Source organism: Parambassis ranga, chromosome 24, assembly GCF_900634625.1.
Source record: "Parambassis ranga chromosome 24, fParRan2.1, whole genome shotgun sequence".
Lineage (NCBI taxonomy): Eukaryota > Metazoa > Chordata > Actinopteri > Ambassidae > Parambassis > Parambassis ranga.
The window spans coordinates 16,903,090-16,917,198 of record NC_041043.1 but is presented as its reverse complement, the minus strand read 5'-3'; the positions used below and the strand labels follow the sequence as shown (position 1 = coordinate 16,917,198).

The following is a 14,109-nucleotide window of genomic DNA, read 5'->3' as shown; positions in this document are numbered from 1 at the left end:
CTGGGTGGGTTCTTCTCTGTGCTGGGTGGGTTCTTCTGTGTGTGCTGGGTGGGTTCTTCTTCTCTGTGTGCTGGGTGGGTTCTTCTCTGTGCTGGGTGGGTTCTTCTGTGTGTGCTGGGTGGGTTCTTCTCTGTGCTGGGTGGGTTCTTCTCTGTGCTGGGTGGGTTCTTCTTCTCTGTTGTCTGTTTTAATTTAGCACAGTGTAGCAGCAGGCGGCTCCTGGCCCGCTCTGCTATCAGCCCACTCCCACCAGGCAGCAGTTAACACTTTAAAGCCACCAGAGACGCCGCGGCTCCGGAATCTGCTGCGTCAGAAAACCTCCGCCACCACCCAAAGAAAAAAAAAAGAGCCAGCTGCAGCGCTGCTGGAGGCCTCCCAGCCTCAAGGGGGCGCTGGTGACATGTTGGCCTGGTCTTTTTCCTGGTTTCAAATGTGAAATGATGCTATGACAGGTTCAAGACTCTAAACGATAATAAAAAGTTCTGTGTTATGACAGCGAGCGATTTTGGAACGTGTTCTTGAATTTTAGGTTTTGATGATTTTTCCTTAATAAGCGAGAGCAGGAAGGATGACCGGGAGCTGTCTCAGGGGTAGTGTAGACCTCAATGACCTGTGACTCGGCAGGCTTTGGAAAGGGTCATGGAGTGTGGAGACTTTGATGCAGTTTGACAGAAATAATGTGTGAATAAGAACTCCATCAGATTCGGGGGGCTGTCCTGTTTGGACACATGTTCGGGTCTCTGTGTCAAAATAAGAACAAAATGATCTTTTTATTTGAAGCGTTTTCTCTGAGTTTCTCTGAGTGAAAGGATCAGACCGTCTTTGCCGCAGCTGTTGCTGTTTTAGAAACTCCTGCTGGGACCCAGAAACCTCTGCTCCGTCCCTGAAACGTGATGAATTAAACTGGAAAAGTCTGACTTGGCCCTAAGTTTATTAGACTGTGTCATATTTTCCCATTGATTCACAAAATAAAGAGGGGCAGAAAGCCTCTGACACTTTCCCGAAAAGCTTCTCTGCGCTGCTGTCTGCTTGCGGCCGAGACGCACAGAAGCCCTCCATCACCGGAAAGGAATGCAGAGAACTATGTAAAAGTTTCCGAGTGTGTGTGTGAGTCCGTGCGTGTGTCTCCCAGCATTTTCTGAGGTTGCGCATCATTGTTGGCCCGGCTGTGTGTCGTAAGAGCTCGCGGCGGGGCAGGCAGGGCTGGGAGCAGCCCCCCTGTTAAGTAGCAGATTGTGTGGAGAGTCTTCCCACTTGGAAAGAGGCTCGCCGACGCGTCTGGGAACCGAAAACCCGCTGAGCTGTCTGACTGCAGACCGGACCGCTTCACCCCTCCGCTCCCACACAAGCCTCTCCGCTGCCGGGACGCTTCTCTGCGCCTTCTCCTCTGTAGGTCAGTGCTGCGCGCTGTTTGTTTCCCTTCTTGCTCTCTGAGATATTTAAAGACTTTGCTGTTTCTAGAAGTTTCAACATGTTCTGATATTTTAGTGGAAGTCACAGTATTCGGATTATTCGCAGACACGCGTGGATTATTTGTTGGCGTCTCGGTGCGTAATTGCGCACGGTGCCAGGGGTTAGAGCCTCCTTTATCACGGCGAGTGAAGAGACTTTGTCTGCGTTAGAGCGGGTAGATATGATCTGTCCCATATATTTAATACGTTAATAGAGTATTTGCAGAATCACTTCACCTTAAACTGGACTCCAGCAGGAACTGGAGAGACGGATTGAGTCTGCGCTTTTATTCCAGCAGGTTTTAATGCTTTGAACCTTCTTCCCATTGGCTGCTTTAAGCGTTGAACTTGTTGAAGTGATTGATTAGGTCTGTGATATGATCAGCTCTGGCTGTGACGGAGGCGTGAGGACCATGCCTCTGCGCGCTCTGGCCTCTGGATGATGGCGGAGATGTAAATCATGATAATGAAGTGCGCTCAGGTGGCAGAAGGGTCTGGTGAAACCCCGAGGCTGCTGCGGAGCCGGAGTCTAACCGCCTGCTTCCTTCCCTCTGCAGCTCCATTCATGCGCTGCTGAGCCGGAGGAGCTGAACATGAAGAGCAGGCTGTCTGTGGCGGCGGCGGCGGCCCTCCTGGCGCTGCTGCTGGCCTCCTCTCAGGCCCAGAACCAAGGTAAAGCCGCTCCTCCCGCTCCTCCTGCTCCTCCTCTCTGTGCTCCTCTCACCTCACCTCTGCTGCAGTGTTTAGCCTGAATAAAAGAATCACACAGCTAAAGCGACGTGTGCTCGTTGATTGATTTGTTTGAACTGACGTTGATTGATGTTTTTTCCTTTGCTGCAATAATTCATTTTTCCAGCAGGAATTTGAAGATTTCCTCTTGAAGAGAAAAACAGCTTCAGCTCGGAATATCTGGTTTGAATTTATGGATAGCAGCTTTTCTCTTTAAAGTATTTTTAAAGTAGCTGAAGCCATGAATGTGATTTAACCTCAGCTGTGAAGAGACAACAGGTCAAACCGTAAAAATAACTGTATCTTAAAAAGGTAAATAAAGTCCTCAAAGTGAGTCATACAATCAAAAAGAAGACGCAAAGGTTAATCTTTGGCCTCCTGTGCGTCCACAGGCAGCTGTAGTTTCATGTGTCTTCCACCAGGAGGAGCCCTTGCTCAAACTCTCCCCCTGCCCTTTACTGTATGCTCCATTTCTCTGATTTAAAAAAAAAAAGAATAAGAAAAAAGGAAAAAGCCCAGACGGCGCGTGGCCAAGTTTCCTCCCTACGTCCTTTCTTCTGATGGAACGGAAAGACAAAATATGAGTTTCACATTATTTTCCAGAGCCTTCAGAAGTCAGGAGAGGAGAGCGCTGGCTGCGGCGCCGCTCTGGATCCTCTCAGAATCAAAGAAGAAGAACGAGCAGTCAGAGAATCCTCTCTGCTTTCAGGAGAGTCTCTGACCTCCTGTGACCTCTGTGAGCAGGCGCCCTCGCTGCCTCTCCAGGGGTCACATGATGGGGTCATCTATGATCTGCTGACAGGTCAAAGGTTAGAGCCTCAAACACCTCGAAGGTAAAATACAGACAGGACGAGCTCACGTCCACCAAGTGTATCAGACCGAGTCCTCCTGGAAACCTTTAGTGTACGGTGCGCGTGTGTTGGTGTGTGTGTGTGTTAGTGTGTGTGTTAGTGTATGTGCATGCTGTGTGTGTACAGTGCGTGTGTGATGTATGCTGTGTGTGTGTGTGTGTGTATTCCGGGTAGTTTCGGCTGCATAGAAGCATTTGGAGGCTGAAGCGGCGGCGGCGGCGGCGGCTCTTGAATTGATACACCAGGTTGGTGGCTCCTCCATTTTTGACGTCCTTTCCGTGAACCTTCCGGTCAAGCCGTGACCGGTTCTGCTGATCCGGAGTCTCGGCTTCACGACAATATTTTACAGTGATATTCTTCACCCCCAAACACTAACAGATTATCTGGTTGGTGGTCTGTATGCGTGCTAATCTCTAAACTCTAGCTAGATCATCTGCAGCAAGATATGCGTGTGTCTCAGATTACACGTGGTGCTCAACTCCCACCAGCACAGATTAACAGATTAGGACACAGAGCTTCCACCTGTTAATGTTCAAAGACTTTTTAAATCCTCACCAAAGCGTCCGATGTGTTTTCATCTGCTGTTCCTTCTTTTTATTGAGCAACTTGTTTATGAAAATCAAGACAGAAGCTTTTTATTTTGGATTATTCTTGTTGTAGAAACAGATTATTCTCGTGTTGTTCTACCGCCGGATGGATAGACGATGACGTCATAATGAAGCTGTACATAGTTTAGAGTCATGTGATCAGGTGTCAGCAGCTAGTGTCAGACAGGCCCGGCGTCCTCCACCCCAACCTGAAGAATATCATTCTAAAATATTCCTGGTCCTTGGTGTACATGGAAACTTTTTGTCCAAGTTGTTGTTAACAACTTTTCATGTACACATGCATGAGCCTGTGTGTCACTGATCTGAAGTGTGTTCTGTTTCATCGGTTCAGGGGCCGGAGGTTCTTGAATTCCAGACGCTCCTCGTCCCACAGAGCTGCCTCAGTGTCTGTGGGAGTGGGAGTGGGAGTTTAAGAAGCTCCGGTGCAGATAGATGTTTGGGAAAGCTGAGCAGAAAAGATGATACACGCCTGCGCTGTGTGCACCGTGTATCCTTTTATGAGGTTTGCAATGGAGACGATGACATCACAGATCTGTATCCATTGTACAATCAATCAATCAATCAATACTGGAAACCATGTTTGGGTCAATCCACGCTCCACAGTTGGATTGAGGTCATGGACAGGCTGCTGGATGTCGGTCTGTCCATGTGACAGGAGGGTTTTAAATAATAAGATAACCACTGCACAGTCGGCTGTACGGAAGCAAACATCACAAAGTTCAAGCCAAGCAGCAGCAACCACAGAAAGGTGCTGTTCCAGAAATGACCACTAGAGGCTGACTCCAAAACTCAGGCTGTGTTCGATTAAATCTGCAACTTCATTTCATTTCTCTAAATATTATCCACTTTAGTGGGTTTTGAAAATTGCTAATAAATAAATACGTTGGTATTCTTGAGATTTATTTTGGTTGCTTCCGTAAAGCCGATCGATCTGATCGGAGCCGATCGATCTGATCTGAGCCGATCGATCTGATCGGAGCCGATCGATCTGATCGGCTCCGATCAGAGCCAGTTATTTGGCACAGTTTGGACGTCCCCACCCTGTCTGTGTTGACTGTAGGACAGCAGTGTTGTGTTGTTGTTGTGTGTGTGTCGTCTCTGTGTGTTGTTGCTTGAGTTGTTGACTGTGGCTGCTCCCCACACAGACTCAAACGGAGGTCATTTGTGTGAATGGCCTCCCTCACACCTGTAGTTTGCTGTGTGTTGTGTTGTGTTGTTGTTGTTGTTGCTCCAACAGTGAACTTGTGTAACTTCGTCCTGGAAGTGTTGACTGTTGGGAGACGCCTCTCATGTTCAGCATCAGAATACACCCCCCCCACCTGAAGCTGGCGGATTAACGGTGTTGATGTCTCCTCTCCACAGTGGACCCCCCCTCAGACCTGAGGTTTAAGATTCTAAATGAGAACACGGTGCAGATGATGTGGAGCAGACCGCGGTCCAGGATACAAGGATACAGAATACATGTGACCTCAGACACAGGTGGGTGCTCCGCAGCGCTGCGAGTCCTGTCCTGCCAACATTACAGGTGTCATAAAGACTGCGAGACACCGCTCTGCCTGGCAAGACCCAACAGTCCCTGCAATTATCTCTGCAGACACACGCTCGGCTGCAGGAGCTCTAATGATAAAAAGGAAATAAAAACATTATGAATGAGGACGTGTTCATCATCAGCTGGAGCTGCTGCCATGGCAACCTGTTAGGCCGAGGACAGAGCAGCTCTGTCGCTGTTCATCCAGCAGCCATGACATCATCCGCTGTCTCTACATGTCTGACAGTTAGCCTGCGTACTGCTAGCTAACAGTGAGCAACATTCGCTTGTATTTACATTGATCAATCGCCAACAGTCTGATGGAACTGACAGCTAAAACTGGTTTATGTTAATTAGGAGCCACATCTAATGCTGTTAGCTAGCTAACCGAACCAGCTAACCCAGCTAGCACTAATCTGATAACTGTTAAATCTACTAGAGAGATTTCACAACCAAGTGCAAATGCTGTTGGCTAGCTAACAGGACTAGCTAACATACAGAAACCAGTTTTACATGAATCAGGAGTCAGCTGTAACGGTGTACCTGCTCAATAGCAGATACACTGTCAGGTTTGAGCGTTAGCCTGAGCCACGTTAGCTTGCAGCTCACCCGGCAACAGGACATTCTATTTTCTGATTGGCTGATAAGTCGCTAAACGCAGGCAGCTGTCCGACTCGCTTATAAGACGCTCTATAGTCCTTTAAAAACGCCATGTGTGGCGTGAGAGAAACTTGAGAAGCGTGAGCCCTGCTTCAAACACACTTACCTGACAGTTACTGCTAGCTTACGGAAATGGCTTCTAAGACTAGCATTAGCTTTGGCTGAGGAGCTAGCTGGCAGCCAGGTAACTAGCTAGCTGAACCAGCCCACAGACTGCTGACAGCTATGACACAGCATTTATCAGCTAACAGGCAACAAGGTGCAGTTTAAGTGTCAGCTAGTTGCTAAAGAAGCCGATGATGAGCATGTAAACAAACAGGCAGACATTAACTGGCAGGTAAGACGGGTAAACTAAGCTAGCTGCATGGTTAATGTGTGTATATTTACAATAATAAAGAGCCTGGAGTGACTAAATCAGCTAACTGACAGAACTAACTCTAACTTAATTAAGAGTCAGGTAATCCATGAGCTACTTAAAATTCAAAGAGCTGACTGAAGGAACCAACGTTAGCCTGCTGGGATAGCATGGAGCTATGAGTCCCAAATCATAGAAAGTTCCTCAAAATGTTCCCTCATCAATGTTTGCAATAAAACTCTACAGGTCCATACATACTTTTAATGAATAGGCTTTGAGCGTCCGAACGAATGTGTTTTGGTTTATAGTTATGCGGAAAGTTTTCATTACAGTGAGTCATGCTGTTGTTGTGTTTACAGGCCTGTTCCAGTCCTCAGGTCAGCGGTGGGAATCAGGCTTTCTGAAGCCATGTTTTGACTCTTGGAGAAATGAAGTCATGCAATAGTTTCCTAATGGCTTCCCTCTGACTCTGTGCATTCCTGCAGGAGAACCAACAAAAGAATTTACTCTGCCTGCATCTGCCACTAAGACCTCCATCTCAGACCTGACTCCAGATGTGGATTATGTTGTAACGATAGCTGCGTACGCCGGATCGGAGGAGAGTCTGCCCATCTCCGGCCAGATCACACGTGAGTCACCGACCAGAGTGTGTGCACTCGTACAAATCAGCTCCAGACATCCAGCCGAAAGCTCGGGGAGCTTGTCTGCAGCTGGTCAGCTTTGGCAGGAAGTCACATGACCCGCTTCAGTCTGAGGAGAAAGACCAAGGGGACAAAATACCAGGGACACAGCTGGCAGCGCGTCGTAGACATTAGCATCATTTTCCATGATTTCAGTACCACACATGTCTGCGTTCAAATACATGATGTTTAGTCCAGACATAGATGCTGCTGAGCCTTTAATCAGATCACATCGCTCCGTCAGTATGTTCATAATAATCTGATTCCTCTTTCTGGGACCTGTCAACCGACAGTCTCAGCGCACCGTTCAATGCCACGCTCAGAACGAGCTCAGGCAGGTTTCAGCTCTGGACAGGAACACAGCAGAGTCCGGCTGTGGAGCGCTCCCACTCTGCTGATGATCATCATCTGAAGTGTCCAAGTGTCAACATGAAGGCAGCCGTGCTCAGCTGTAGTTAAGAGCGAAAATAGTCTTTACTATCGACATCGTAAATTCTAAAGCAAAAAACAGACAATTACAGTTTGTTTATGATCATGGAAAGATCTGTAATGGTGAGTTAACCTGCTGTTCCTGTTCACTAAGACGCACAGAAACACGCAGGAACAATGGTTCAGGCATCATGGCGTCGCATCATAATGAGCACGGCGTCCCTCTGGCATCATTCTGTAGACCTCAGTGTATATAACCAAACTGTGATCATATCTTCACTGTCAGGTAAAGGGCCACATCATTTGATACGGGTGGAACCTGTTACCATAGCAACTAAGAAAGAGAGGGTTGCTGCAGATTAAAGACGTTTACCTAACTTTATTCTAACCATGTAGTTTTGACTAAAGCAGCCGCATTACACAAAGAGGGGAACACTAAACGAAGTCTAAACAGAAAAAACTTGTTTCTCTTGACTGAAGCTTCGAACCTCCTTAAACCTCATGGTCCTCATGGAAAATGCACTAAAGTTGAAAAATGAAGGCATAGCAGCAGGATGGTTGGGACACCTGCATGGGAATGGATCAGGATCAGAAAGACTTGATCCCAGGGGGAAGTTGTTCACATTCCAGGAGCTCCGTGCATGATCGGAAATATTAGCAGATTACAACTATAGAATCAGGTAGGATAGCATAAAGTAAATGCAATAAAATACAATTCTAAATTGTATTTTAGAATTGTCAATGCTGTGTACAGTGAGGATCTGAGGAACCCTCTGAAACAATGACATCAGCCAGTTAGCTGTTAGCCGTTTGAGAGAGCATTTTGCATGGTTGTCTCTACGACAGGGACAGAAGGTAAATCGTAAACAGGCAGCGTGGCGTTTCTTTCCCACTTTATCAGACTTTTATGTTTTTGTTGTCTTTCAGTGGAGTCGAGTGGAGGATCTTCCAGGAAACCAGACCCTGCAGATTCACTCAGTAAGTCCTTTAATCTGATGACGGGTTGTACTTCCTGTTCAGATGATGAGTGTGAGTTCCATGAGTTCTCCATGAGTTTTCTTCTGGGCTGCGTCCATCAGTGTGAACTCAGCAGTAACAGGAGACTCCCACCAAACAACACCCCATTGTACAGGACTCATCCAGATTAGGCCCTCATAAGTCTCTGCAGTGTTTGCTCATCGCTTTGGTCTCCTGCCGGCCACTCATGCCAGCGTGGAGGAAGCTGCACATGCTCAGTGCGGGGGCTGTAGGTTGGAGCTGGGGGAGCAGGCTGAGAGAAGTGGAAACCATTACAGAGGCTGATTTACAAGAGCCATGCTGCTGCTGGGCTGGCCCGGCTCTGCAGAGGATGACGAGCGTGAGCTGATTTTCCTTCTTTTCATAAGAGGAAAGTCACGAGGAACCTCCCAGAGAGAGAGGCCTGTGCCTCTGCCGACAATAGCCTGATTCAGCATCCAGCATGACCACAGGGCTGTCTGAGCATGCTCAAACCTGCACAAACACTTTAGTTTAAAGTGGTAGGTGAAGGGATGGCTGATCAGCTGGTTGCAATCTACAACGTCACCACTAGGTGCCGTTAAATCCTGCACACTGGCCCTTTAATGAGTTAATCAGCCTCAGAGTTATAAACACGTCCTGCTCCTATGATCATGAAACCTCTCTGTTTTTCCCAGAATGCCCTGCCAGTGCCATCGCAGATCTGGTGTTTTTGGTGGACGGCTCCTCGAGTGTCGGCCGGGCGAACTTTAAATACATCCGCAACTTCATCTCAGCGGCGGCCGGTGCCTTCCAGATCGGTGAGGACAGAACCCGGGTGGCCGTGGTCCAGGGCAGCGGCCAAGCAGAAACCGCGTTCAACCTGAACCAACACCTGACCCGGCCGGTGCTGCTGCGGGCCATCAGCTCCCTGCCGTTCAAAGGAGGCAACACCATGACAGGTCAGGTTTCAGGGCCTCTCCTCTTTGTTTTTGTTCTTTTTCTTTGAATTTTTTTTCACTTTTTCAGGATGAGTAATGATTAATCATAAATACTTTCTACTTAGACTGAAAATGTGTTTCATTTTTCATAACAGAACACTAAAAACAGCAGTGATGAAGACATATTTTCTTATTTATTATAGCTGTTTTATAGAGTATAATTATAGAGTCATTTGCTGCAATAAAGCCAGACTCGCTGCCAGCAGGGAGGACGGATCCAAATAAGTGATATAAATCAAGCTTCACATTTGTTATTGAGTAGAAAAACAAAATTTTAATCGCATTACACACTGTTTAACTCCAATAAGTTCACATCCAGACAGTGACCATACGTTTTATTCAATATAAACCAGATTATTCAAAACAGACTCCAAGAAATTGCAGTCAGAAGCTGCTTCAGAGGGATCAAGAAGAAGCTGGCTGCTGGCTTCTGCCTAAACGAAGGGTTAAATAAGTTTGTTTTGAGGTGAAATCTGTCCTCTCGGTCCAGGTAGCGCCCTCGAATTCGTCTTGAAGAACACCTTCACTGAGGCTGCAGGTGCCAGGAAGGGTTTTCCCAAAGTGCTGGCGATCATCACAGACGGCCACTCTGGGGATGCGGTGGAGAGCTACGCCAAGCAGCTCCGGAGCAGTGGGGTGGAGATCTTTGTCCTTGGTACGTGGCCAGAACAGAGTTTACGACATTCGACTTCTTAAATGAGCTTTTAATGCTTTTAACAGTAGGTTGTAACTAACGTCATAATAATAATGGAAGATAAATTCGGTCAGCGACTGACAGCAGGTTTTATGTATGTTGACGCTTTGCTCAGACTTTCCACAACCTCAGCTGCAGATGCAGGAGTCTGCTGCTGCTGTTGCTATGGTGCTGAAGAGGGCTGATGGTTCAATAATCAACAGCTCATCTTCACAGGCCTCTTATCAGTCAGGCCGCTGTGTTTGTAAAGAAAATGTCGACTTTAAAGGAGACGTTCTCTCAAAGAAGAATTGTTTTCTGTTCAAAAAGCAGTTTATTCCTTTGTAGCCCTGTGGAAAATAAACTCAGGGCAAAGCTGTCGTAGTTCGAGGGTTGTTTACATACGGCTTTTGTATGCAACCCGGACGCTGTCCCTGTGAACCAGAACTATCATGTAGCTAGCAGCATTTGTGTTCAGATCTGAGCCAGATGTAAGCCAATCCGGCTAGTTCCACCTCCGAGAGGTGGATTAAGATCTATTCGGATATATCGGGATTCACGTTGTTCAGAGTCTGAAAAAAACTATCCGGATATATCCAGATACGGCCCAAATCCTGCTCTAGCCGGATTGATTTCCCCAGTGGGAACGGGGTCAAAATTGAAGTACTTTCTTTCAGTTAGAGTGCTGACAGAATGCCTCTTTTTGAGTTGAACTTTAAATAAACGGTGATCTGTAAATGGGTACAGCAGCTCCTCCAAAAGTGTCAAAGTGCAGCAGAAAAATATAGGACTGTAAAACTCAGGTTCATATTTTCTGCCCATGTTGTCAAACTTTTGAGCCAAATTGGAATAAAGAATGCTGGGAGAAGTTTAATGTGCTAATGTGGAAAACCAGCGTTCACTCCACGTTGTTATAGATCGCTCATTTCATCCAGTATTCACTGGAGCTAACACACAGAAACCATCAGGCACTGCTGCCGCTGCTTCACTGGGAGTCACTGCTCAGAGTGCATGCCTCCATCACCCTGCTTTTGTCCGGTAGTGAAAGCCACAGACACTCTGCATTCACCACAGCTTCACAATGTTTCTTTCAGGTGTCCGACACGCCAAAGAACCTGAGATGAAGCTCATGGCCTCAACTCCTCACAGGAGCCACATCTTTAGGGTCTCCAACTATGAAGCGATCAGGAGTGTACAGAGAGACATCATTACTCAGATGTGCTCTGGTGTTGAAGAACAACTCAACATACTCGTCAGCGGAGAAGAAGGTGTGGGTCAACTACTGTCTCTTAACTCTGCCTTCCTGTCCCTGTAAAAATACTTACAGCAGCTGGCTGTCTTCATGCTAACTTATGATTGTGATTTTTGTTATGGCAGTTGTTGAGCCAGCCTCTAATCTCCAAGTGCTGGAGGTGGCCTCCAAGTCGATGCGGTTGACCTGGGACACCTCGATTGGAGACATTTCTGGATACAAGGTTCAGCTGATCCCCATGATGACGGGCAGTAAGCGGCAGGATCTGTATGTGGGCCCGATGCAGACCACGGTGATGGTCAGAGACCTGTCTCCAGACACAGAGTACCAGATCAGTCTGTTCGCCCTGAAGGGCCTGACGCCCAGCGAGCCCATCACAGCCATGCAGAAGACGGAGCCAGTTAAAGTCTCTCTGGGTGAGTTTCCACACAGATTCTGACCTTTTATGTAATCCTACAGTCAGTGAGAGGACTGTGTTGTTCATGTTGCTCCCATCCAGAATGCTCCCTGGGCGTGGATGTGAAGGCTGATGTTGTCCTCCTGGTGGATGGATCCTACAGTATTGGTTTGGCCAACTTTGCCAAAGTCAGAGCTTTCCTGGAGGTCCTGGTGAACACCTTTGACATTGGGAAAGACAAGGTTCAGATTAGCTTGGTCCAGTACAGCAGGGACCCTCACACTGAGTTCTACCTGAACGCCCACCATGACCTGAACGCTGTGGTGAAGGCTGTGAGGACTTTCCCTTACCGTGGCGGATCCACTAACACCGGCAGGGCCATGACCTACGTGAGGGAGAAGATCTTCCAAAGCAGCAGAGGGTCACGCACCAATGTTCCCCGCGTCACCATCCTCATCACTGACGGGAAGTCATCCGATGCCTTCAGGGACCCGGCTACCAGACTGAGGAACGCAGATGTGGAGATCTTTGCTGTGGGTGTTAAGGATGCTGTTCGGTCTGAGCTCGAGGCCATCGCCAATGAACCTGCAGCGACCCACGTGTACACTGTGGAGGACTTTGATGCTTTCCAGAGGATTTCTAAAGAGCTCACACAGTCCATCTGCCTGAGGATCGAGCAGGAACTTCGCAACATCTACCAGAGACGTGAGTCACACTTCATGTGCAGATGATGCTGTGTTATGTTTGGCTGCTTTTGTGTAACTTTTAGATTTTAATCCTGTTGTGATGCAACTAGGAGTGGAGACAGAGCTTTAGACGAGTACTCGAGTAATATTCGAGGGTAAAAGGCATCAACATCTAATTAAGTAGTCGATAACTCGTTAGTGACATCATCGCATGGCATGTAAGTGTAACACATTTGCAGCAAAGAATGATTCTGTGGCTCGTGGTGTAGCGGGATGATTGGTGTTGGTGCAAGAGGCCCTGGGTTTGAAACCCGGATGAGCCGTTTGTAGGTCGGTGTGGAGTAAGTGTTGAGATTTGGTGGTCATGTGTTTCGGGCAGATGTGGGAATGGGTGAGCGCACACACACAGGAGTTTTAAAGCACGAGGGTTTCAGCTGTAGGCATGGAGGTGGCTGCGGATGAAGCAAGGACAAATTAGCGGCCCAAAGTAGTCGTCCACTATTGAAATAGTCATTAGTTGCAGCCGTACGAATGCGAAAATTACGACATTTATTCGAATAATCACAAAAACAATCTCTGACTAGTCGATTATCAAAATAGTTGTTTGTGGCAGCCCTAGCTGAGTCAGAGATACTGAGACAAAAGAAGACCTGTCGCCTGTACGTGCACAATAGTACCAGCAGCCGCCCATATGCACACAATTACTTTCATGTCACTTTTCCAAGCGTGTCTTTTTCAGCTAAACCCTCCTTTTGTCTCAATGTGTAAAACACATGTCCACCTTTTGATCTCTCTCCCTGCCTGTGGAAACAGCAGAACTGGGTCAAATAGTGGTTGCAGAGTTGTGTTTGCATTTGTTTAAACTTAATCTGTAGCTCCAGATGACTCTGGTGTTCCACATCAGGACGATCCAGACTGTCAGGTGTGTCGTCTGTCACGTATTCCTAAACAAAAGTAGACTTTGAAAAGCATTCTTTGTGCTGAAGTCATCAGACACCCTCAGACATCTGGTAGTCCAGTTTAAACAAGGCAACAAGAGTTACTTGCAAATGCCGTTTCAGACCTGCCAACATTAAATGTGACTCACTCCAGCTTTGATTATATAATTCTTATATAATAATGACTTTATGTCAACAAAGAGAAGTGTGCAGGGACCCGAGTGAGCAGCACAGTCACAGCTTCCATGCAGCTTAATGGCTGACAGAGGTCTGACAGTGGGGCATTGCACAGTAGTTGCCCTGTTGATGTGGTTTGCTTGGTGGAGCTGTCAGATGGGTTACATCTTTATTACACTGCATCCTTCATTTCCTGCTGTTTTTGTCTCTCTACGCTTCAAAAGATAAAAGTTAAGCCAAGTGGTGCTAGCTGATTCTTGTTCATCTCTGGATGACAGCTTTGGAGTGCACTTCATTCAGAGATAATTGTTCAAACTGCTTTAAAGAAAGCCTGATCTGATTGATGATGTAAGCCCTCCGCCTGCTCTCCAGCTGTTAGAAGTAATGTGTTCATTGTGTCTGGAAAAAAAACAACTGCAAGATAAGTCTCAGACTTCAATTAATACATTAGTCAGGGTTGTGTTGGGTCTAATCTCAAATGACCTTGTGGGAAAACAACATATTTAACAGCTTGCTGTGCGTGGACCATAAAATCTGTAGCAACAGAACCCCTAAGGAGCCCGAGGACACGCAGAGATATCACATTCCACCCGAAGCGTGTTTTCATTACCATGAATGCTCCTTTTTTCTGTTTGTTATCGTTCTGCCTGGTTATAAGTGACCTCAGCATCTTCACAAGCTGCAGTCCGACATTCTGTTTGTAGTGCGACATCTTTGCA

General features: G+C 47.1%; 1 protein-coding gene across 7 annotated transcripts in view; it reads left to right on the top strand.

Moving 5' to 3' along the window:
- Positions 1-1,250: 1,250 nt before the first annotated feature.
- Positions 1,251-14,109, top strand: part of col12a1b (collagen, type XII, alpha 1b) — a 78,017-nt gene continuing 65,158 nt past the window's right edge. For 5 of the 7 annotated variants that reach the window (XM_028397035.1, XM_028397034.1, XM_028397033.1 and 2 more), the window contains exons 1-10: positions 1,251-1,393; positions 2,009-2,123; positions 5,002-5,118; positions 6,668-6,811; positions 8,219-8,269; positions 8,965-9,228; positions 9,758-9,922; positions 11,035-11,208; positions 11,318-11,608; positions 11,692-12,294. In XM_028397035.1, coding sequence (XP_028252836.1) covers positions 2,045-2,123; positions 5,002-5,118; positions 6,668-6,811; positions 8,219-8,269; positions 8,965-9,228; positions 9,758-9,922; positions 11,035-11,208; positions 11,318-11,608; positions 11,692-12,294 — 1,888 coding nt within the window. In that variant the 5' untranslated portion in view covers positions 1,251-1,393; positions 2,009-2,044. The remainder of the gene's footprint in view (positions 1,394-2,008; positions 2,124-5,001; positions 5,119-6,667; positions 6,812-8,218; positions 8,270-8,964; positions 9,229-9,757; positions 9,923-11,034; positions 11,209-11,317; positions 11,609-11,691; positions 12,295-14,109) is intronic. The other 2 variants (XM_028397037.1, XM_028397039.1) reach the window with 1 other exon arrangement.